Genomic DNA, 26,012 nt, shown 5'->3' with positions numbered 1-26,012 from the left:
TTATATAATGTTTTTAATCAGATTCTTTTTATTAAACATTTTTCAAATAATTACAACCATAGGGAACATATCCCCGAATAAATAACATGCAAAAGCAGAAAAGATAATAAGCCCCCTCCCCTTCCGTCCGAAACACAAGTCCTGGATTATTTATTTATTATTATGCATTGCTCATATAGCGCCATCATATTCCGTAGCACTTTACATACAGATGGAAGATCAATTCCTGTGCTTGTCAACTGGATCCCTGCTGAGTTGGTTACTCTTGTCTTACAGTATGTAATCCTTCATCTTCCTGTCCCTTAAATGGCCTGATTATTGGCGGGAAGTAGGAGGATCACATGGAGTACACATCAAAGTGGGAGATGGACAACCAACTCAGCAGGGATCTACATTAGTGTTTCTCAGCCTCAATCTTCAGACCCTCAACAGATCACGATTTGGGAATATCTAATAAAGAGAACATCAAAGGCAATAATTATTTATTTATGATGCTTACTTATATAGCATCATCATATTCTGCAGCACTTTACAGACATCATCATCACGGTCCCCATTGGGGGTCACAATCTTCATTCCCTATCAGTATGTCTTTGGAGTGTGGGAGGAAACCATAGAACCTGAAGGAAACCCACACAAAGATGGGGAGAACATACAAACTCCTTGCAGATGTTGTCCTTTGGGGGATTTGAACCCAGGACCCCAGAGCTGCAAAGCAACAGTGCTAACCAGCTCTGATTAAAAATCAAATACGTTCTGAAGAATGGGGGGATTTTTAATTCTATTTTGTACAGATCATCTGGAAGGCCAGGAGGGTGCGCCACTTGTACATTCTTCACGTTAGAGCCTGCAAGAATCGCTCTGAAGCTGGCCGGAGAGCTGTTCCAGCCATCTCCCGTCCCCTCACTCCTCCCATCCTGCAGAGGCAGAGCGGCCTCTGCTAGCAGCAAGAAAAAGAGCTCAGTTCGACCAACAGTACGACCATGCTGCTAGTCTAACCTGTCAATCTTTAGGAGTTGACCCCCGCCCCAGGCAAACAAAGCCACGAGGCAGTGGAGCAGTGAGCTCCTGAAGAAAGAAAATGAGACACACCCTTTAATGATAATAATTCATTATAAATGAATTTCCAGTTCGGAAAAATAATAAGACTACTGAAATACAAAATGCCCTAATAGAGCATTTTAAAAGGGAACAACAAACTTTCTTTTCATGTAGAGAACCCACTGAATGACTACTCGCAGTTCCCAATACTACTGTCACTGTGCACTCATCAGTGACAGAATAGAGAATATATGCGATTAATAGTGCAATGTAGTGCATCTGGGCAATCAAAAAAAATAGCAATAACTATTCTTATAAGAGCTACCATGTTAATTAGCAAAGGTGACGTTCTACTTATGGATGGTTTATACTGTTTGCATCTTTGCTTTGCCCAAAGTCATAACAGGAAAGTGTGCAGAAGGAAGGAAGTGAGAACAGCCAGGGACATCAGTGTGGCTCACAATGAGAGGTAATGTGCAAATTATCAGTCTAAACCTATGAATTTAAAGGAAAAGTACAACAATCCTTATACTGTGAACCAATATATATAATACAAAGATGCATAATAGATGGAGTAAGAGCCTGCATTTTTTCTTTGCATTGTTAGGGCTGTATAACACAGGCAGATACATTGCAGTGATTGCCTATACGGTGATTCTGATTTGTAAGACTTTCTATAACTTTTTTTTTTTTTATTATTGTGATCGGTTTTTCTTCCCCACATGCTCACTGCATTGTAAGTTTGCATGAATGGATGTACAACCAAAACAACGACCTTTTTAACGTCAGCATAAAATATGCGATCAATTAAAAACTAATTTATTGGTGTGCGTTAGCAATCTCTTAAGAGAATGTGTCATCAGATTTTTGTGCTACCCGATTTGACATGTGCACAATGTAGAGACAAAGACAATGATTCCAGTAATGTGTCACTTACTGGGCTTCTTGTTGTAGTTTTGATAAAATCTCTGTTTGATCTGCAGTAACTCTGCTAATCATCTTAATGACAAGCTTCTGCTATCGAACCCTCAAAATACATGAGCTTTGGCTATCCGAGCTTCTACAATTGTTTTGACAGCTTTCTGTACACACTGCGCATAAACATAAAGCTGACAATCAGTGGTTCGGGTAGGGTAGAGATAAACAGAGGTCATCACTGAAAAGACTAGCAAATAAAACAGTGAGATCATTTGTCACACAAGGTGTGGGACAGACTAGTGCAACACAGAGGGAAGAGGGAAAGGGTGCCCAGACACTAGGGAAAGGGGGGAGTGGAGACCTACTAGTCTGGTCTACTGTCACCCTGTCTCAACTACTGTCCCTATATTGGCTCTTCACCAATCGCCACATGCGTGCCTCGCCCTGACATTCCCTGGCGTATGGCTAAGGCTAGGGAAGGAAGAAGATGAGCACTAGTCGATCTCCACTAAACTCTATAGACAACAAGGGTAGACATACAGGGGGGAATTGCTTAGCTTTAGATGACTCCAAACAAATGCGCACACGGCCTCAAGCTCTAGAGAGGACGAAGTACTGCTCTTGCTAAGCCTCACAAGTAGTAATGAATATCGCCGGCACCTCCCTCTCAGACACACCAGGTATTTATACACCCAGGCCAGGGAGCTAATTAGCCAGAGGGAGGTAGCCGCTGGGTCCTAGAGACAGCCGGCCTCTAGGAAGATGTTTGTAATGCCAAACGTAGAGATCTCCTGCAGCCAACTGCAGGGCGACTGTCTGTTACCTCTGACACACCCGTGACATCATCAGAACTACAGCAAGGAGCTCAGTAAGCACTGGAATCAGGGTCACTGTCCCTATTTATGTATCCCACAGAACAAGAAGCATGAATCCGGGGACAGATTCCCATTAAAGAAGCATTCCAGCATATATATTTGCACTTACAGTGCAGAATAGGATATTATTAAAGAATAATGTAGATACTCTTGTGTATACACTTTCTATAACTGTTTTATTTGATGGGCAATTTCTGGCTTATTTCACATTTTGAATCCTTTTCCCTTCTGTGATATGGATTTCTAATGGAGGTCACTTGAAGACTTGTAGCTTTGCAGAGGGGTCTGAATCTCACCAAATTGCTCTTGCTCCAATCTAATGACATTAGTGATAGATCAGTAATGTAAAACTTCTGTTCTCTTGCACTGCAGCGTTTCAGTGTATCCTCTGTGAAGCAGCTTCAGTTCGTCTCCTCTGCCTCCTGCTTGTGATGTTTTTTCCTGTCAGCTTTTAGCAGTGTGAAGCTGCTTATGCACACAGCACTTATAGATCGAGCCAGGCAGTCTAAGTCAGGGAAGTTTTATAACTCTGAGGTAAGTCATTGTATGGACTCACACTCAATAAAATTGTTCTCATAAAAAGCAGAATTATATAATCAGATGAATGGCAAACAGAGGAACAAAGAGCTTGACTGAGAGCTGCGGGAGAGGGTGCATGCAGCACGGTCCAGATAAGCCCATCAACCGCTCGGTGTCAATTAGAATATGGCACAAAACAAGTTTAAAGCTTAATTTAGGGCAGGGATGTCAAACTCAAACACACAGAGGGCCAAAATGAAAAACTTGGACAAAGTCGTGGGCCAACCAGTATAATGGGGCCCACATAGTCCTCCATACAGAATAATGGGCCCCATAGAGTCCTCCATACAGAATAATGGCCCCACATAGTCCTCCATACAGTATAACGGGCCCCACGTAGTCCTCCATACAGTATAATGGGCCCACATAGTCCTCTGTACAGAATAATGGGCCCCACATAGTCCTCAATACAGAATAATGGCCCCACATAGTCATCCATACACAATAATGGCCCACATAGTCCTCCATACAGAATAATGGGCCCCACATAGTCCTCCATACAGAATAATGGGCCCCACATAGTGCTCCATACAGAATAATGGGTCCCAATAGTCCTCCATACAGAATAATGGGTCCCACATAGTCATCCATACACAATAATGGCCCCACATAGTCCTCCATACAGAATAATGGGCCCCACATAGTGCTCCATACAGAATAATGGGCCCCACATAGTCCTCCATACAGTATAATGGCCCCACATAGTCATCCATACACAATAATGGCCCCACATAGTCATCCATACACAATAATGGCCCCACATAGTCCTCCATACAGAATAATATGCACCACATAGTCCTCCATACAGAATAATGGGCCCCACATAGTGCTCCATACAGAATAATGGGCCCCACATAGTGCTCCATACAGAATAATGGGCCCCACATAGTGCTCCATACAGAATAATGGCCCCACATAGTGCTCCATACAGAATAATGGCCCCACATAGTGCTCCATACAGAATAATGGCCCCACATAGTCATCCATACAGAATAATGGCCCCACATAGTCATCCATACACAATAATGGCCCCACATAGTCCTCCATACACAATAATGGCCCCACATAGTCCTCCATACAGAATAATGGGCCCCACATAGTCCTCCATACAGAATAATGGCCCCACATAGTCCTCCATACAGAATAATGGGCCCCATAGAGTCCTCCATACAGAATAATGGCCCCACATAGTCCTCCATACAGTATAACGGGCCCCACGTAGTCCTCCATACAGTATAATGGGCCCACCTAGTCCTCTGTACAGAATAATGGGCCCCACATAGTCCTCAATACAGAATAATGGCCCCACATAGTCATCCATACACAATAATGGCCCACATAGTCCTCCATACAGAATAATGGGCCCCACATAGTCCTCCATACAGAATAATGGGCCCCACATAGTGCTCCATACAGAATAATGGGTTCCAATAGTCCTCCATACAGAATAATGGGTCCCACATAGTCATCCATACACAATAATGGCCCCACATAGTCCTCCATACAGAATAATGGGCCCCACATAGTGCTCCATACAGAATAATGGGCCCCACATAGTCCTCCATACAGTATAATGGCCCCACATAGTCATCCATACACAATAATGGCCCCACATAGTCATCCATACACAATAATGGCCCCACATAGTCCTCCATACAGAATAATATGCACCACATAGTCCTCCATACAGAATAATGGGCCCCACATAGTGCTCCATACAGAATAATGGGCCCCACATAGTGCTCCATACAGAATAATGGGCCCCACATAGTGCTCCATACAGAATAATGGGCCCCACATAGTGCTCCATACAGAATAATGGCCCCACATAGTGCTCCATACAGAATAATGGCCCCACATAGTCATCCATACAGAATAATGGCCACACATAGTCATCCATACACAATAATGGCCCCACATAGTCATCCATACACAATAATGGCCCCACATAGTCCTCCATACACAATAATGGCCCCACATAGTCCTCCATACAGAATAATGGGCCCCACATAGTCCTCCATACAGAATAATGGCCCCACATAGTCCTCCATACAGTATAATGGGCCCCACATAGTCCTCCATACAGAATAATGGGCCCCACATAGTCCTCCATACAGAATAATGGGCCCCACATAGTGCTCCATACAGAATAATGGGCCCCACATAGTCCTCCATACAGAATAATGGGCCCCACATAGTCCTCCATACAGTATAATGGCCCCACATAGTCCTCCATACAGTATAATGGGCCCACATAGTTCTCTGTACAGAATAATGGTCCCACATAGTCCTCCATACACAATAATGGCCCCACATAGTCATCCATACACAATAATGGCCCCACATAGTCATCCATACACAATAATGGCCCCACATAGTCCTCCATACAGAATAATGGGCCCCACATAGTGCTCCATACAGAATAATGGGCCCCACATAGTCCTCCATACAGAATAATGGGCCCACATAGTCCTCCATACAGAATAATGGGCCTACTTAGGGGTGGCCCACTGGCCCGAGTTTGACGTGTATGATTTAGAGGTTTGCGGGTAGCACAGCTTGTATAGAGAGGTCGTAGGGAACAGACACAATAGACTTACAACGTGGTGCGATCAGTTTACATTGGGAAACCTTCTTCCTATATCAATGAATTTGCCTGAAATTTGGCACACTACCTTATAAAGATAAATAACAGGTTTACTTTCCACTAAATCTCAGATCTCTGTTAGCCAGAAGTGGCAGAGATTAGGAAATACACTCGTAATGGCTGATTGGGGCTTCTGTCCTCTCAACGGGCAGGAGATCCCGACTTCTCACCCACAATGTTTAGTATTCAGAATAGGAGTTTGTTAGAACATTACTGAAGTTATCATTTAGCTACAAAGTTAAATTTAAGACAGCACAGAAGTAAAAACTGAGCGGAACAATTTTTTTCCTTCCACCTTCACCACATTGCTTTGACACCATGTTAAAGAGGTTGTCCACTACTTTAGCATTGATGACCTATGCTTAGGATAGGTCATCAATGTCTGATCGGCCGGGGTCCGCCACCCTCGCCGATCAGCTGTTATTTGTGTAGGCGGAAATCACTGCGTGGAGGAGACTTCATAAAGCAGATGTCACGCGCTGAAAGCAAGTGGATATTTAACTTAGACACACTTAAACCAAAAGGACTGAATAGAGAAGTTGAACTTTTTGCTTTCCAATGAGTTACTGACACCCAGATGATTGATACCACTCAAGCTTGCACTTAAGGATCTACCTACCATACTTAGACCATCCCTGAAGAAAGAAATCGTCGTTTACCAAAACGCGTAGGATTTTTGGTTCAAGCAGCTATCCGTAATACTCTGACAGTGTGACATCACGAACGCTTTGACTCGCTGCGAGTCTCTGCCAGCTTTTCTCCTGGCGAGGAGGACCTATTTCGAGAGCGCGCGTCACTGGTCGGGGCACCGCTCCAACACTTTGAACCTTCTCACCAAGCGGTATGTCAAACCTCTCCATTCATCCGGACCTCGGACTAGCGGCATGAGGTACACCTCATATTCCTCGCTCTGCAAGTGTAATTAACTCCTTGCGAGGTCCGATTCAATAGTCTTGATGATTACCATTCTTGCATGTACCTATCTTATATAACATCTACGCAGGATCTATTACTGATTCCTCCACACCTGTTAATACTAGCGCCGCTGTCAATCTTTTCTTTTATAAACTTTTCATTGTTTGGTAAATGGTTGTAAATTGTTCATGCACGTACCATTATATCTCATTGATGTCACCTGGATGTACATTGTCTATTATATTGGCACACTATTTTTTTTTAGAATACTAAATACCGGTTTTGTTTTTAAAAAACATTTGTAATACTATTCTATAGATCTTTCCATTGAAACTGCTATATGAAGGATCCTCGACACCGAGCCTCACGAGAAATCTAATTAAAATAAGGCCTTGGGTAATGCCCTTGTGTCGTCTTGTAATTACTGAATATGCCGCCTGAAAAACTCATAAGACGCTTCACTTTATGATAAAAATCTTTAATTTACTGGTATCTGGGCTAATTATAAAAGGTTACTTACCCGTCCATAGGGAAACGTCATCCACACTTTCAAAGAAGGTTTTAGACCAATCACCAGTATCTGTAGGGAGTGCACACGGGAGCGTTAGGCATCAATTATAATAACTGCAATCAAATGCGGGCATTTATACTGCTGACATATTAAACATACACAGGCATGGAGCCTGTACAGAAATGAGCGGAGGCTGTTAGTCGCCATAAATACTGAGATATAAGCCCATAAAAGCAGCAGAGATCATTTGTGTAGGGACAGCAGTGCCGGCTTCCTTTCTTTCATACAGCTCGCTCCCCTATTACCAGTGCAGACACCGCAGTGTAAAGGGCGGAGGGTGCGGCTGATGCACCTGATTGGCTCAATTCACTGTCATTTTTTCAAAAATTCATTAAAAGCATCATTTCCCGCTCAGGACCACTAAAAACCCACAAGGTCCCTTAACCCTTGCTCTTTGGCTTTTTCCTCCTGTTTTTTTCAAGAGTCATATTATTTTAATTTTTCCATCAGCATAGCAGTATGGGGGCTTGTTTTTTGCAGGATAAGTTGTAGTTTTGAATGACACCATTCATTTTACCCCACAATGTACTGGGAAAAGGAAAAGAAAATTAACTGGGGTGAAATGGTGAAAAAATGCAAAGCAAACTTAGGGTATGAGCATGCTGCGACTTCTTGATGCCGGCGCACCCGCCGAATCTTCACAGGCTAAGCTGCATCAGGAGAACATCGGCGGGCGTTTTCCTGAAGCGACTTCTTTTGGTTGCTTCGCCGCCGGTGTCTTTTACTCTATATTGCACATATAAAGAGAGGGCGGCATTCGTTAGGAATGAATGGACAGATCACTTATTTTAACCGCTTCAAGGTTTGTGAATTAAAGTTTTAGATTTTTACATTTTTTGAAAGTTTGTAATTTTTTTTTTTTTTACTTTATCTTTTAGTCCCCTTTGGGGTCATTCAATTGCTCATGTTATATACTGCTATACTGATTACAGTGTGCGTCTTGTGCAGCAGGTCTGCAGTGTGAATTTTGCATCTATTACAAATGGAGTAAACCCCACAGCCCAATTTTGTATACGGCTAAATTCACACATGCATTTCCCTTTTTACCATCTGTCAAAAACTGACTGTCATCTATTTTGCCCAAGGTCCTCACTTACAGAAAGTTATGGCTTATAACGCTTTTGAACACAATTTTCTTTAATAATATGGGGAAATACATTTTCTTCCTTGTCTGAAATACATTAGTCTAGCTTAGATATGAGAGCTGCAGAGTCCTCCACTTCCAGAGCTTCAAATAGACAATTTGGTCCAAAAAGGTTTTTTTTTTTTTATCAATTTTACAGGATTTTTATTAAAAATAATAGATTCTCAGATAGGGGAGAGCTAGTTCCCCATTAGCATTGCTTTTATGCCATATAAAGACCCTGAGCAGACAGTTAATTCCACCCCCAATAAAAAAAATATATAAAAGATATAATAGTCAAAGCATTCATATCACTCATAAAATTAGCACAATCAATAACTGAAGGTGACACCAAGATTAGCGCTCAGTTTTGGTTTCAATTTCAATAACAAGATAGAAGTCAAAGGGAAATTGACAAAGGAAAAGGGATTTCTCTTTCAGCTCATGGTCACCCAGCAATGAATTCGCTGGGAGAAACAACATTGTATTGTGGTAGTAGGAGGCTTGAGTATGCCCCTGAATGCTGCCATTGGCCAAGGCAGGGACCTAATAGCTCAACTGTCAGCTTTACACAGACACTAATCCTTATTTCAAGGCAAAAAATGAGAAAAGAAAACGTTGTGGTTGGGACTGTCAACAAAAAAAACAATAAAAATGCATGAAAAGACAGCAACGCGTTTCAAGATCAATCTGACTTCTTCCTCAGACTACCAAATTGATTTTGAAACGCACGGCTGTCTTCCAATAAGTGTTCATTGTGTTTCTACACCTTCTCATCCTTGTCTTTATCAAGACAGCACCCACCACAACATTCTTTTTCCTTTACAATTGTTTTAATGAGCCGCTCTGCCAGCTTTAACAGGTGGAACAGCAGTCTCCACGAGGAATACCACTTCACTACTACTCTCATCAGAGTTGTCCCTGACCTGCAAAACTCCACCAGGTGAGCAAATTTCATTTACTTTTCCATGTTCCTTATCACCAGGACTTCACCATGGAGCCTCCTATTTTGTTTTCTAGATAATAAAGCTGAGGAATAAAATGTAGGCATAAAAAATTCAGAGCGCTTCATAGGAAAATTATGTTCCCCTGTAGGAAAAAAAGTAAAATGGAAACTTTCACACTTATATAAATTGTGGGATGGACACAACAATCAATGTCTCTTTTAAAATTAAAAAAGCAGAAAATAATTATCTGCTGTGCTCTCAGGCAACATGTTTCAGACCTCCATGGTCCTTTGTCATACCTGTCTGGTCTGAAACATGTTGCCTGGGAGCAAAGTGGATATTTATTTTCTGCCTTTTTAATTTTTGTGCTGCTATGTTCAACCATTTTTTGTGCCTTTAATACTACTGGATCAATAAAGCCATTCTTTTTACAAAGATGTGATAGCTGGCTATTGTTTGGACTGTTGCTATCACTGGAGTATTTTGCCGTGCACCCGGACAGGTGAGCTGATTGCTCCTTTTAAATATGTTCTATGTGCACAGAACCAATGGCCCGTAGGCACCGTGTAATCAGAGCCATCTATTTCAACCAGCATACAGTTATGTTGACTTGTGGATGATAAAATTAAAAACTAGTACCTTAGTCAATGATGCCATAGCCAGCAGTAAGTACTGAGTGATGGGATGATCTCGTAGCTCGGGCTTTGTGTGAAGGGGCTCAATGCAGCAGACTTCTCCCTTGGAACCACTGAACAGACATCGGGATTCACAGGTTCTCACTCCCATGACTCGCCTGCACAATGACCCAACGTAAAGGAAAATGAGCAAAAGAATGTACTAACATTTATATAGGTTTATGGAGTAGTAAAAGTTCCTCAGACTATGACCTATATTTGGATCTGATGACTACAGATACAAGCATATAAATATGAACACGTCACATAAATAATAATGGGGCCGAAAGACCCTGCAATCCCCAACAGTAACCATGGACAAATCTGGACTATGATCGATGGTAAACACATGTCACCACGTAGCCCCTGCCTTTATACGACACATGCACCAATATTCAAAGTCCTACCCATACAGAAGAGAAGAGTCCAGCTGGTTTTATACTACAATTTGACTACTGAGGTGACATAAGAATATTTTAAACCAAAGTTCGTGTGATTATGTCTTCTGGACTATACGGATCCCATTAACACTTCCCACAATATCGTACACATGTAGAGATATTACACTGTCCCTTATGGATGTGATCTTGCAGAAGCTGATTGACAACCACTTTGCCACACCAAACTTTCTTGAGTCGCCATTTTCCAAGACCTGTAATGTTTTCATTTTTCGAGATTTGGGGCTCGGTGAGGGATTATTTTTTGCGCCCTGAGCAGATGTTTTTACTGATACCATTTTTTGGGGGGTAGATAAGATGTTTTGATCTCCTCTTACTGCATTTTATTGCAATGTTGCGGCGGCCAAAAAAACTTAAATTCTGTCGTTTCTATTTCTTTTCTCGTTATTCCGTTTACCGATCGGATTAATGAATTTATATTTTGATAGATCGGAGTTTTAGAAATGCAGCAGATATGTGCATTTTTTAGGTTTTTTTATTGTTTTATTTTCAATGGTGCAAAAGTGGGTGATTTGAACTTGTTTCTTTTATTTTTGCATATTTTTGACTATGTATAGAGAAAATCACGATTTCCAATGAATGCCAGCTAAGGACTGGCTTTCACAGGAGGATTGTAATGATAGGCAAGGGGGTCTTTACAGACCCCCGGCTGTCAGGACAACCCATCGGCGCCCCACGATCACGTCACGGTCACGCCGATGAGCACGTGTTAAATGCCGCTGTATTTAACAGGTTAACAGTTAGAGGCACATGATGGCTGATTAAATGCCGCATCAAAGTCAGGGAGCCAACATATGATGTACCAGTATGTCATATGTTGGTAAGGGGTTAAAAACATTGTTTAGACAGGCTGACCGCGCTTTTGAAGCGCAAAGCACAATCGGTAATAGATCGTTCTGTGCACATAGACGGTCAATTTTTTCAGCAGCACGAGTTCTGTTTACACAGGATGATGCGCTGGCAAGAACGATCATTTTTAAACCGACTAAAAAATCCTTTCACCCAACAAACAAGCGTTTTGCTCATTTGTGGGGTGATTTGGCATGAAAATGCCAAAAGTCACAACATTTTTGGGCAATGTTGTGTTTCTGGAGTAAAAACTTAGGAATCAGAGCCTAAATGCAACAAACCATGTAATGGAGAAGAATTAATAAACCTACTTGAATGTGAGCTCGAATACAGATCCTCCGCTATCATTGCAAACAGCGAGAGTGGGGTCATCTGTGAACTGGAACAGAGAGCACACAGGCATGGTAATCGTCATCTATGGCTTCAAATATCTGTTCCTATGGTATAACCTGTTATTGTCATATAATAGTGGAACGGGCATTTATCTATAATAATAATAATAACAACAATATTATATGTGCTGAATTCCTAAATCTTACTCATAACTGAATGCAGTTTATTAATCAGCACGGACTGTATAATCTCACAATTGCTCTGTACTATATAGTGATTTGCCCTCCAGAACCATATCTCATGGGTTAGGGGTCTAATAGGTTAGGTCTCATGGGTTAGGGGTCTAATAGGTTAGGTCTCATGGGTTAGGGGTCTACTGTAGCTCTGCTATTTACATCCATGGAAATGAAACAAAAACCTAGAAACTTACTTATGAATTTATTACACAGGGACTCAATGATTTACAAGGAACTAGTTTTCAAATCAAATACATTCAGTGGCTTAAAGGATTATTCCCATCTTCATAAATTGATATTATGGGATAGTGCTTGTAAAAACAAGCACTTTTTGCAATTTACTGTTTATTACAATTTTAAGCCATTCTTGAGTTATTAACACATTTCTGTTTGCAGCCGGTTGCCTAGGAGACCGACCACCGCTGTTGTCTAGCTTGTAAGCACTGCGCTGAAGCTGGCGGTGATTAGGAGGTAACAGCACAGAGCAGCAATCCTGGCCAGCTTTAAAACAGTGCTTACAAGCTCAATAGAAAAGAACTTGCAAGCACTGTGCATTGTTCTGTTTTCAATCAGCGGTGGTCGGTCTCCAAGACAATGAGCTTAACAAAAGAAAAGTGTTAATGTCTCAAGAAGGGCTGAAAATTTTAATAAGCAGTAAATTGCAAAATTGTTTGTATTTACAAGGCCTATGAATACCCATTTTTTTGAAGATATGAATAACCTTTTAAAAACGAGTTATTGAGAAATTGATGAATATTTCTATTAGGAGGACCCTTACAGTAAGTGGCGTAATTGTTGTCTAGCGATGGATTTGTGAAAGTCATGTGCTAAATATACATCTTTATTCATTTTCTACATTTTGTCTGGCCAATAATTATTGGATCTCTGAGATGCGCTGAGAATTAACTAATGTACTGTACTAGAGCTTTAAGTGCAATCATTTCTAGTAATTAGATTTGTTCACCCCGGACAGATAATTTTCTAGACACAGAAAGATGGTACACGTACCTTTATATGCAAGATGGCAGTTCCAGGCGGGTGAGCGTCTGTTATGGATCGCAGAAGTTTTCCCCCAGCCAGATCCCACATTGTAATCTGACAACATATTGATGTATATTATAAGCAAGAAACAATATATGCTGAAAGATACTACAAGAGTCATTTTCATTTTTCATGCATTTTTTATAAAATTAAATGGAATCTGTCACTAGGTTTTTGCTACCCCATCTGAAAGCAGCATAATGTAGGGACAGAGACCCTGACTCCAAGCAATGTATCAGTTTACTGAGTGCAGCAGTTGTGATACAATCAGAGTTTTTAGATCTTGCAGAGCTCAGAAAGCTGCCCCCGCCCACAAAGCTAACACCACCGACACCACTGATTGGCAGCTTTCTGTGTACATTGTATATTGCTGAAATCAGTGCTGGGGACGGGGTTGGACCAGGAGGCACTGGAGCTGTAGTCCAGGCAGTGATAATTTCCTGCTGAAAAAACACTCATTGTATTGAAAAAACAGCACACAGGCTAGTACATGATACATCACTGAAATCAGTGTCTCAGCCCCTACCTCATGCTACCCCCAGATTAAAGGGAACCTGTCAGGTCCCCCATGCCCTCCAATACATCAGCATTCAGCACGACAGCAGCTCGTGCAAATTATGTTGTCACCTCCACAGGGGCGTGATAATATAGAAATAGGGCTGACTAGTCTGGGGAAACTAATGCCCCATTGACTAGTCAAAGCCATCATTAGCACAGGGAAAGTGCAGGGTATAAATGCATTTATTTAACTGAATTATGCTATACCGGGCTGGTTAGGCAGGGGGTATAATCACACATAGCTGAATGCTGATGTACTGGAGGGCATGAGAGACCTGACAGGTTCCCTTTAATCTGGGGGTAGCATGAGGTAGGGGCTGAGACACTGATTTCAGTGATGTATCATGTACTAGCCTGTGTGATGTTTTTTCAATACAATGAGGGTTTTTTCAGCAGGAAATTATCACTGCCTGGACTACAGGTATAATCACACATAGCTGAATGCTGATGAATTGTAGGGCATCGGGGACCTGACAAGTTCCCTTTAAATACCAAATGCCTGCTGACAGATTCCTTTACAATTCAGATTACAGAACATTTAGAAGAATCTATTAGGATGTGTCTGAATTTAACTGAATGAAATAATGCAAGAGTTATAAATCACTACACAGCACAATAGTAGACTGATTATTTTATGCAATGGAATAGAAATAAGCTTCCATTGTTAGAGACGGTCAAGAAGAAATTAGGCTTTGTAGTTATTTCGAGGCCTTACCTGGCCAACCTAAGCCACTTTCTTCTGCTTATGACTTGCAACGTTTTTTTTCTTTTCTTAATTTAGAGTTTTTAAAAGCAAGTTCTCTGCATTGCTGAGAGTGCCAGTGGATGAAGTAATGATAGAATAGGGGATAACTTTCCATTCAGGAAATACCCCTATAAGCAGATCCCTTAGCCCTGATAATGCTGATGTACTTACTTATGAAAATCCATATCAGAATGGCGGTATATTCCTTTTTATATTCCTTTCTGAGCGTTTTCCTGTCTGATAGTAAAATATCCATTTTACAAGACCAATTATATTAGGATTATATAGACATTCAAACAAGGACTTTCAAAATAAGTACATCATGCCTATTATTATTATTATTATTTATTATTATAGCGCCATTTATTCCATGGCGCTTTACATGTGAAAAAGGGGTATACGTAGCAAAAACAAGTACAATAATCTTGAACAAAAACGCAATGGCAAACTGGTACAGGAGGAGAGAGGACCCTGCCCGCGAAGGCTCATAGTCTACAAGGGTCTAACATCTATTTAATAATGTATGCAGTTTAGATTTTGAACTCTGCTGACAGATCCACCTTAATTGTGTCTATCTTCTTGAGAACTTTAATAAACCTGACCTATTCTATATATTATTTTTGGGACTTAGAGGTGACAGGTCCCCTTTAAGCTGCAGTTGAAGAGCTGTAGAGATATACAAGCTATTAGCTCCCTCTAGTGGCAGCTAGTGGCATAACCAATGTAAATAAGTTGGTGTATACAGTGTGTGTCTCTTAGTATAGAAATATAATAAATCCTGCTATTTTAAACTCTTGTACACTTATTTATTACAGGATATAAAAGTTGCCCTAAGGGGCTGGCTATATAGACAGCTACCACAACCGGTCCCACACGCTGCACATTTAGCGCTGTCACTTTGTAGGGTAAAGTCCCTACCTCCCTGCATGTTCTCCGTGCCTCATACTCTGTGTGTTTGAGATGGAAAACTCAGAATCCCTTTGGCAGCAATAACAATGATGTAATGGGTTATATTCTCTAAGCTGTACAAAAGTTAACCATTATGCTAATTTACCATTTATTAATTGTGGTATATAAACACAATGGCCCCGATACATCAAGACCGGCGTTGTTCACGTGATCTTGATGGGATGTGCTGGAGTCAGACGCTCCTGATTCATGAAGAGGCGTATGCTTCTTCATGAATCAGGAGCACTGGATGAGTGGAATACACCTCAGTGTGCGCCTTGCTACAAATCCTACTCCAGTCCCTGCTGGAGTAAGATTTATGGCATAGCGAACGCTGCCACTTGTCATGAATTTGCTAAGCATCAGTTGCCATTCCCCCGCTTCACCAACTTTGTCGGAGCTGGGTGAACATGGTGTGGGAATGGCAAAAGTTGCAAAATTTTAAGTTGCCTCAAAATTATGCGACTTTACAAAAGCTTTTTACGCCAGAATACTGGTGTAAAAGCTTTTATGAATCGGGCCCAATGTATATCAGTGCTTATTAGGAAGTTAGAAAGCACAAGAATGGGGATCAAATGTACCTGTCCTTTGGCAAAACCACAGAGAAGTCTGGAACAGTCATTATTGATACTCAGTGCCGAGACGGCTCCATACTGGGCACCCACAGCCGTGCTGCCGAGACAAAGCCGCAGAGCCTGGTTTGTGTCTGTGGAGAAAAACGGGTGTGTACTTCACACAATATCCAAACCCTACAGTCACACAATCATCTCATATTTACATCGGCCTAATCGGTGAGTCCTGCAACACCCCAACACTTCCAACTACAGCTTGGAGAATGTGAATGCATCAGGCAGATCCTTTACTAATATGTAGTATCTGTGTAATACAGAAAGATATTGAATATTGCTCAAATCCCATTGAATCTCTAGATACCACCAACACTGCGACTAGATTCTTCAAAGAAGTGTTCAGGTAACAAACAGTTAAGAACTGATGTAAATCAATCAATCAATAGTGATCCACTAAAGTACATGTCAGGTGGAACGCAACGTATCATGCATCACTCCTCATACTCGCTGCATGCAGAGGATTATCATACCTTTGCCTTCCCAGTTCCATGAAAATAGGAGAATGGACAGAAAAACAGTTCATTAGAGGCAAAAAGGAGTAAATGTCTCCCCAACCGCAGGCTCTGCTCCCATGTTATACGCCCTATATTCTGTGGTAGACAGTAGACGGTGGCGGAGGAGACCTCCATTCTAGCAAGTTCTTCTATAAGTTTTGTAACACAGTCGCAGAACTTTTGCCAATAGGGCCCCTGTCTAGCTGTAACTATAGTATGTCCACCCCTGTGTATGGTAGTTTTATTTTCTTGTCTAATGATCAGTAAGAAAAGAAACCGTCTAGTTGGCAAGTCATGGAAAGTATTTAGAGAAATAAAAGTTTCATGTAGAACACGCTCCAGATCAAAAATGACAGCTGTCACCCGGTCAGCATCGGCAAGCACTCCGATCTTTGCACTAGTTTCATCAACATCATAAATGTCCTCAGCATATTTTTTAAATCATTATTGAGAAAGTCTATAGAGACTACTCCGTGACCGCTCAACATTAAATGGCACCTGTTACCTGCAGATATATTAGAAATCTGCAGGTAAGTAGTGCTTAAAGGGAATCTGTCAGTAGGATGAACTCTCCTAAGCCGTCTATATGGGCATGTAGGTCATAGGAAGCTGAATAAAATGATACCCTGGTATCTGCAATCTGATGTCTTATTCCAGAGAAATCCATGTTTTTCATAATATGTAAATGAGCTGTTAAGATCTATGGGCCGGACATAGATCTCCCTGAGAATCTGCCCCCTGAGCTTATTATAAATGAAAGGTGGAGTTACCAGTGTGAAACATGTAATGACCGACAGTCTGCTCTCCTAATCTACATGTCTCACACTGGCAATCCCTCTTTTATTTAAATTAATCTCTGGAGGCAGATTCACAGAGAAATATTTTTTAATCTAATCAGAGAAAAACTGATGAAAATCTGGTCAAAAACACTGATGAAACTCGGATCGATTTTCCCTTATGAGATAATCACTGACATGTGCATGAGCCCTTACGCATACTTTTTATAGAAAGAAAAAAACCAAAATGGTATACCTCAATTGTGTTACCAAACATGGCATGAACAGAGTCCAATTATTAAAATAAATATTTTTAACCCTATAGAGCTTACCAAATATTAAAGCCAATCCATGAGAAGTGCCGACTGCAATCAGATTGGAAACGGCCTTAAAAAAAATAAAATAAAATGTAAGGTGTGCCCAACACATCATTGCATGATAGGTATACAGATAAATACTTACTATTGCGGTGGGCAAACCTGCATCCACTTTATCCTGAAAAAAGGAAAACGTTTATCGTTTTCTCATATATTTTTTTTAAACATTAAAATTTATGAACAAATTCTAGGGTTCATCCTCTGTAGGACAATACGATGGTGAAGCTTACAGTATATTTTATATATACTTACTGTAGCAGACACTATCTGAGCAGAGATGCCTTTAAGTAGTGTTTGTCGCATTACTGATCCATGACGTGAAAAAGCATCCGGTAGCCTTTTTTTCCTGACAAAACAAATAAAGAATGCGATTAAACCTTGTATATTTAGTAATGATTTATTCATTTCTGTACTATTGTGACAGCATAGGATTTATCAACTGAAGGACAAGTGATAACAGTCTTATACATGTACCTTTTATGGGCCCGATCGCCGCTGTCAGAGCTGGCCAGTGATGAGGTGTCACATGAGTGGGTGTCAATTGTCTCTATGCTTAGAAGAGCTGGATCCTCCGGTATAAAAGGTTCATCCTCATCATCTGTCTGCAGGGAAAAATATGCAGGTGTGTGATCGGTGGGTGTTGGGAGGAAGCAGGAAATGCTGGTCCAAGGAGACCCAGTCAGCTCTGCAATCCAGCCAGGCTAAAATTTCCACTGTAACTAGGACCAATATATCAGCCCGAGTTACAGGGGAAATCAGATAAAAAAATATATTTAAGCTGCGTGCCCACAATGCAGATTTAATGTGTTTCTGCGGCTGCATTTCCGCCGCGAAAACGCATTAAAAACACATGCTAAGTTGTCTGCCATGTCTCCCAATGATAATCCGCATGCGCTGTGCACATGCCGTGGAAATTTCCACTGCGGATTATTATTGCGGAAAAATTCGCAGCACTACCATTAATTTTGCGGAATTGTAGCTATTGACTTGCATTGAACCGCATAACATCCGTATGCATACAAGTATGCATGCGGATGTTATGCAATTCAATGCACGGATGGTACCTGGGTCTGGAGAAGAGGAGACTCTCCTCCAGACCCGGTACTATAGTACCTGTAGCTAAAAATGAATTAAAATAAAAAAACATATACTTACCTTCTGATGGCCCCCTGTCTGCGCCCGGCAGTGCTGATGGCTCTTCGGCTGCTCGCGGTGGTGTAAAAGGACCATCCATGACGTCATTTAGTCATGTGACAGGTCACGCGACCGCTGACATCGGCGGTCGCGTGACCTGTCACATCACTAAATGATGTCATGGAAGGTAATTTTACACCACTGCGAGCTGCCGAAGACACTGGACGCACCGGAGAAGGAGACCGGGGCCATCGGAAGGTGAGTATAATGTTTTTTTTTATTTTTCACCATTTTTATTCTTTTTTTTTACTATTGATGCTGCATTTGCAGCATCGTAACTTGGTCACTCAACATAAATCCATGCCGGTTGCATGGATTTATATAGTGTGACCAAGTTGTCAAGCACTTTTCCAAGTGATGCTAAAATCGCTTGGAAAGCGCTTGACAGTTCGCATGCGAAATCACATGTTCAAACGTTTCTCAAACGCTTCTACCTGGTAGAAAAAACGCATGTAAAATCCGCATGCGTTTTTTCTGCCAGGGAGATGCAGAAACGCTCCGCAGCATTTCTGCATCGTGGGCACTTAGCCTAAATGTTGAAATGTCCCTGAAAGGTGGCATGTGGGAACATAATGTGTGAAAAGCCGATTTGCCACTAAAAACTCAGCCTTTGTGATAAAACAAAAATTTTAAAAAAGTACACATAATTGGTATTGCCGTGTCCGCAAAGACCCAATCTATAAAACTGTCATTTTATTTATTTCATACGGCGAACATCATAAAAAAATAATAAAACACATGACAACAATGTTGCTTTTTCATCCTACTGACACACAAAAAATTGAATAAAAAGCAATCATAAAGTCATATGTAAAAAACAATATGGTATAAATGAAAACACCAAACCATACCGCAAAAAAACAATCCTCAATATGGATCAGTCAGTAAAAAAAAAAAGTTACGGCTCTCAGAATATGGCGATGCAAAAACAAATACCACATTTTACAGACCATAAGATGCACCTCAAATTTTGGGGAGGAAAATATGAAAATAATGTTTTTTTTAATAAAATGGCGGTCTGTCTTATAGTCCAAATTTACAAAAGCTTCCTGGGGGAAAGTGGGGGCCACAGTGGAGAGGGGTCACAGCCCATCACTGCTACTCCGCTCACCGCAAGCATTTTCTGAAAGCCCAGGGCCCGCAGCCTCGCACCGCCAGGACACCCCCCTCCTCCCAGCCCGGGGCCTGCAGCATCACCCCACTCCTGCTGCCGCCACCAGCTTCTTGCAGCAGCGACCCTGCCTCCTGTGACCCACGCCCCACCACAGCCACCCCCCGGTAAGCTACATTTGGATTATGAGACGCACCCCCATTTTCTTCCCAAATTTGGGGAAAAAAGGGTACCTTATAATCCGAAAAATACAGTACATTTTTGTAAAATGTTGTTTTTAGTCTGTAAAAGTAGCAAAAAAAAACCCCGGATATAAATCTGGTATCACTGCAATCACACCGACCAAAAGAATAAAGTCATCTAATCACTTATACCGCACGAGGAATGGCATAAAAAATAAATAAAACCTTCATCTGCTGTTGATTTGTTCATTCTACGTCCCAAAGATCGTAGTATGGCTCGGCTCACATTTATCCTGCGCTCTCCACTGAGCGCTTACACCGGGGTTTCTATGTAAATTCTCCAAAACCGTGATTCAAACAAAACCACTCACTTATGAGGCAGATGGAGCCACTTTGGACTCCATCTGATCTCTGTTCTAGTGGTGTCATGTTATTTTAGGCATCTTTTTAGCTCACAAGTGTGGACGACCACAGTTCTGTGCACACCTAAAAAGATGGAGACCACCAGAACAGACGCCAATAGTGGGTGCATGATAGTGGGTGCATGCATCCGGGGTTTTGTCTGAATCACATTTTTGTGGGATTACCACAGAAACCCCGACGTAGGTGCTCAGCATAGAACACAAGAATGTGATCCCGCCTTATTCTGGAAGTGATCAAAAAATATTATGTCCCCCTAAATGTTACCAATAAAAACCCTAACTTATCCCGCACAAAACCAGCCCGCACTCAGGTCTGTCATCTATCACTGGAAATATAGGTGTCCCACGTTACTGCTAGAACAAAGACTCTGGAAAAGCGACGGCTTCCAGCCCCTTAAATAAAATGCAGTGAAATCTGCACTCCTGAATCCAAATGTCCCCCTCCTTCTGAGTCCCACTGTGCCTAAACCGCATGGTTGGCATTATCATAGTGGGGAGAGCCTATTAACAACTTACAGGGAGCTTGTTGCCAGAAACACAAACTGGGCACAATGTATGGGCACTAAACTGGCATATTTGCAATTCTCCAGAATAAGTTTGGGCGTGAATGTTACAAAATAGTCACAGCAGCCATAGATGAATTCATTGAGAGGTGCAATTTCTACAATGGGGTCACTTTTGGGGTTTTTCTGCTGTTCTGGCACCTTCGGGGCTCCGCAAATGTCGCCCGCAAACTGTCCTAGAAAAATTTGTGCTCCAAAAGCCAAATAGCCCTCCTTCCTTCTCAGCCCTGACATGAGGCCAAACAGTAGTTTCTAATGACATATGGGGCATCACTGAGATCGGGAAAATTGGGCAATAAATTGTAGGGTCCAGTTTAATCTATTAACCCTTTTATAAATGACACATTTGGAACAAATAAAAAAATTACAATTTTACCACTAAAATGTCATATTTCCATATCACAATGTTATAAAATTCTGTGATGCACCTGCAGGTTCAAAATTCTCACCACACCCCCCTTAACCCCTTCCCGACCCGTGTCACACCGTTTGTGACATGGAAAACAGTTCGTTCCCGACCCATGTCACAGCGTCTGTGACATGGAGGGAAAGACCCCCTGCAGCGCCTGCGAGCGGGGTCGCTCAGGTGTCACAGTTGCTACTGCAACTGGACATCCTGAAGTCGACCCCCCGGGGGGTGGATTAACCCCCCCGTGCCTGGGACCCCTCCGATTGGCTGTTTCATTTTCACTTTTAATGAAACTGCCAATCGGTATGAATTAAATATTTCACCAATGAAAATTGGTGTAATATTTAAATCTGGGCATGGCCTGATGCTTACAGCATCAGCCATTGGCTGGGGGGAGTGTCACCTCTGTCCCCCCCTCCCCCCAGATCTGATTGGGGGGCTAGCGTCACATGGATACTAGCCCCAATCAGATGTGGAGGGAGTTTTTAATGATGGCCGCAACTGCCCGTCCATGGATCGGGTGCCGGCCGTTGTGGACCCTCTGCTGCTGCCTCCTGTGGACCCTCTGCTGCTGCCCCCCCGTGGACCCTCTGCAGCTGCCCCCCCGTGGATCGCCTGCTGCCGCCGCTGATCGCCTGCTGCCGCCGCTGATCTGCATCAGGTAGTATTGCCCCCGCTCCCCCCCGACCCCCCCTCCACTCCACCCTGCCCCCCCCTCCACTTTCATACCTGCACCCCGACCTCCGCTCCCTCTGCTCCCTCTCCCACGTCTTCATCCACCGGCTGCTGCTCTCCTTCTGACAGCCGGTGGACTGTGATCACAGCAGCAGCAGGCTCAGTGTAAATGCCCTGCTCCTGTGATCAAACCCACCATCCCCCAGTCCCAGTGATATCACCCCCCACCTCCCAATAATCACCCCTCCCCCAGTGTTCACCCCCCCTGTCCCCAGTGTTCACCCCCCCTGTCCCCAGTGTTCACCCCCCCTGTCCCCAGTGTTCACCCCCCCTGTCCCCAGTGTTCACCCCCCTGTCCCCAGTGTTCACCCCCCCTGACCCCAGTGTTCACCCCCCCAGTGTTCACCCCCCCTGTCCCCAGTGTTCACTCCCCATCCCCAGTGTGCACCCCCCCATCCCAGTGATCATCCCCCCCCCCGCAAACCCAGTGATCACCCCCCTTGCTGCTGCCGGCTCCTGCCCCAGTGATCACCCCCCTTGCTGCTGCCGGCTCCTGCCCCAGTGATCACCCCCCTTGCTACTGCCGGCTCCTGCCCCAGTGATCACCCCCCTTGCTGCAGCTGCTGGTTCCTCCATCTCTTCAGCCCCCCCCCTACGCCTGACAGCCCTGTACGCCTGACAGCCCCCGTACACCTGACAGCCCCCGTACGCCTGACAGCCCCCCTACGCCTGACAGCCCCCCTACGCCTGACAGCCCCCCTACGCCTGACAGCCCCCTACGCCTGACAGCCCCCTACGCCTGACAGCCCCCTACGCCTGACAGCCCCCACACGTGACTGCAGAAGGTTACACCAAGCACACACACACACACACGTACACTCACACTATAATAAAGTTTCGATTTTTTTTTTTTTTTTTACACACGCACACAGCACACAAAATGTCCCGCCCGTCCCACTCATCCCAGTCTAGGGCGTACTCAGCTTAGTAGGCTATGTCAGGTTGGTGTGTGTGTTGTAGTGTGTGTGTGTGTGTGTGGTGTATACACTACAATATACCACACCGCACACCAACCTGACATACACTACACAATGGTGTCCACTAACAAATTGGAACCATGTTGCGTTTGGAGAGTCCCTGTGTGCCCAAACATTGGAGCTCCCCAACAAGTGACCCCATTTTGGAAACTAGACCCCCCAAGGCACCTATCTAGATGCATAGTGAGCACTTGAAACCCCCAGGTGCTTCACAAATTGATTCATAAAAATGAAAAAGTGGAAAAAAAAACACTTTTTTATTTTTACGGATTAATTTGTGAAGGACCTGGGGGTTCCAAGTGCTCACTATGCATCTAGATAGGTGCCTTGGGGGGTCTAGTTTCCAAAATGGGGTCACTTGTGGGGGAGCTCCAATGTTTGGCCACACAGCGGCTCTCCAAACGCAACATGGTGTCTTCTAACAATTTGAGCCGACAATTTGTTAGCGGACACCATGTTGCTTTTGGAGAGCCGCTGTGTGCCCAAACATTGGAGCTCCCCAACAAGTGACCCCATTTTGGAAACTAGACCCCCCAAGGCACCTATCTAGATGCATAGTGAGCACTTGGAACCCCCAGGTGCTTCACAAATTGATTCATAAAAATGAAAAAGTGGAAAAAAAAACACTTTTTTATTTTTACGGATTAATTTGTGAAGGACCTGGGGGTTCCAAGTGCTCACTATGCATCTAGATAGGTGCCTTGGGGGGTCTAGTTTCCAAAATGGGGTCACTTGTGGGGGAGCTCCAATGTTTGGCCACACAGCGGCTCTCCAAACGCAACATGGTGTCTTCTAACAATTTGAGCCGACAATTTGTTAGCGGACACCATGTTGCTTTTGGAGAGCCGCTGTGTGCCCAAACATTGGAGCTCCCCCACAAGTGACCCCATTTTGGAAACTAGACCCCCCAAGGCACCTATCTAGATGCATAGTGAGCACTTGGAACCCCCAGGTGCTTCACAAATTGATTCATAAAAATGAAAAAGTGGAAAAAAAAACACTTTTTTATTTTTACGGATTAATTTGTGAATGACCTGGGGGTTCCAAGTGCTCACTGTGCATCTAGATAGGTGCCTTGGGGGGTCTAGTTTCCAAAATGGGGTCACTTGTGGGGGAGCTCCAATGTTTGGCCACACAGCGGCTCTCCAAACGCGACATGGTGTCCGCTAACAAATTGAATGGAAAATCGGCTCAAATTGTTAGCGGACACCATGTTGCGTTTGGAGAGCCCCTAATGTGCCTAAACAGTGGAGCTCCCCCACAAGTGACCCCACTTTGGAAACTAGACCCCCCAAGGCACCTATCTAGATGCATAGTGAGCACTTGGAACCCCCAGGTGCTTCACAAAATGATCTGTGAAAACAAAAAAGTACTTTTTTTTTCACAAAAATTTTCTTTTAGCCTAAATTTTTTAATTTTCACATGGGTAACAGGATAAAATGCATCCTAAAATGTATTGGTCAATTTCTCCTGAGTACACTGATACCTCATATGTGGTCGTAAACCACTGTTTGGGCACATGACAGGGCTCAGAAGAGAAGGAGCGCAATTTGACTTTTGGAGCTAATTTTCCATTCAAAAAGTAAAATGGCGCTCCTTCCCTTCTGAGCCCTGCCGTGTGCCCAAACAGTGGTTTATGACCACATATGAGGTATCAGTGTACTAAGGAGAAATTGACCAACAAATTTTAGGATGCATTTTATCCTGTTACCCATGTGAAAATTAAAAAATTTAGGCTAAAAGAAAATTTTTGTTAGAAAAATAAAAATGTTCATTTTTTTCTTCCATGTGGCTTTAGTTCCTGTGATGCACCTGAAGGGTTAATAATCTTCTTGAATGTAGTTTTGAGTAGCTTGAGGGGTGCAGTTTTTGGAATGGTGTCACTTTTGGGTGTTTTCTGTCATGTACACCCCTCAAAGGGACTTCAAATGTGATGTGGTCACTAAAAAAAATGGCTTTGCAAATTTTGCTGGAAAAAAGAAAATTTGCTGATGAACTTTGAACCCTTCTAACTTCCTACCAAAAATTTTTTTTTTTTCAAAAATTGTGCTGATGTAAAGTAGACATGTGGGAAATGTTATTTATTAACTATTTTGTGTCACATCACTCTCTAGTTTAGCAGAATAAAAATTCAAAATTTGAAAATTGCAAAATTTTCAAAATTTTTCCCATATTTTTGATTTTTTCACAAATAAACGCAAATATTATCGACCTAAATTTAATACTAACATGAAGCCCAATATGTCACGAAAAAACAATCTCAGAATCGCTAGGATCCGTTGAAGTGTTCCAGAGTTTTTACTTCGTAAAGGGACACTGGTCAGAATTGACAAAAATGCCAAGGTCTTTAGGGTCAAAATAGGCTGGGTCCTGAAGGGGTTAAGCAGTGAAGTTTCCAATATGGGGTCATTTCTGGTGTGGTGGTGGGGGGGGGGGGGGGGTTCTGCTGTTCTGGCACCTCAGGAGCTCGGCTAATGGAGCCCACAATCTAGTCTAATGGAATCAGCGTTCTAAAAGCCAAGTAGCGCTTCTTCCCATCCAAGACCTGCCATGTGCTTAAACAGTTTAAAATAGACAGGACAACTCTTTTCAAAGAGTTGGACAACAAAAGGGTACATGTGTTTATACATAAACAGGGCAGTGGAAGCTCTTTTGTCCTTTTGTTCTGTAACTGTGCTTTGAAGC

General features: G+C 42.8%; 1 protein-coding gene across 1 annotated transcript in view; it reads right to left on the bottom strand.

The window, feature by feature from the left end:
• VPS8 (VPS8 subunit of CORVET complex) overlaps positions 1-26,012 on the bottom strand; it is a 170,889-nt gene that overhangs the window by 117,625 nt on the left and 27,252 nt on the right. Inside the window, exons 4-12 of the mRNA XM_073646517.1 lie at positions 18,209-18,336; positions 17,987-18,080; positions 17,820-17,852; positions 17,690-17,744; positions 16,040-16,164; positions 13,175-13,261; positions 11,909-11,976; positions 10,256-10,409; positions 7,496-7,555 (exon numbers count right to left, since the gene is read on the bottom strand). Of these exons, the coding sequence (XP_073502618.1) occupies positions 7,496-7,555; positions 10,256-10,409; positions 11,909-11,976; positions 13,175-13,261; positions 16,040-16,164; positions 17,690-17,744; positions 17,820-17,852; positions 17,987-18,080; positions 18,209-18,336 (804 nt within the window). The remainder of the gene's footprint in view (positions 1-7,495; positions 7,556-10,255; positions 10,410-11,908; positions 11,977-13,174; positions 13,262-16,039; positions 16,165-17,689; positions 17,745-17,819; positions 17,853-17,986; positions 18,081-18,208; positions 18,337-26,012) is intronic.

This window comes from Phyllobates terribilis, unplaced genomic scaffold, assembly GCF_046119375.1.
Source record: "Phyllobates terribilis strain yellow unplaced genomic scaffold, ASM4611937v1 Scaffold_9__5_contigs__length_417890890, whole genome shotgun sequence".
In the NCBI taxonomy this organism is placed as follows: Eukaryota; Metazoa; Chordata; class Amphibia; order Anura; family Dendrobatidae; genus Phyllobates; species Phyllobates terribilis.
Note: the sequence above shows the minus strand (reverse complement) of the source record. Positions and strands in the feature narration are given on the sequence as shown.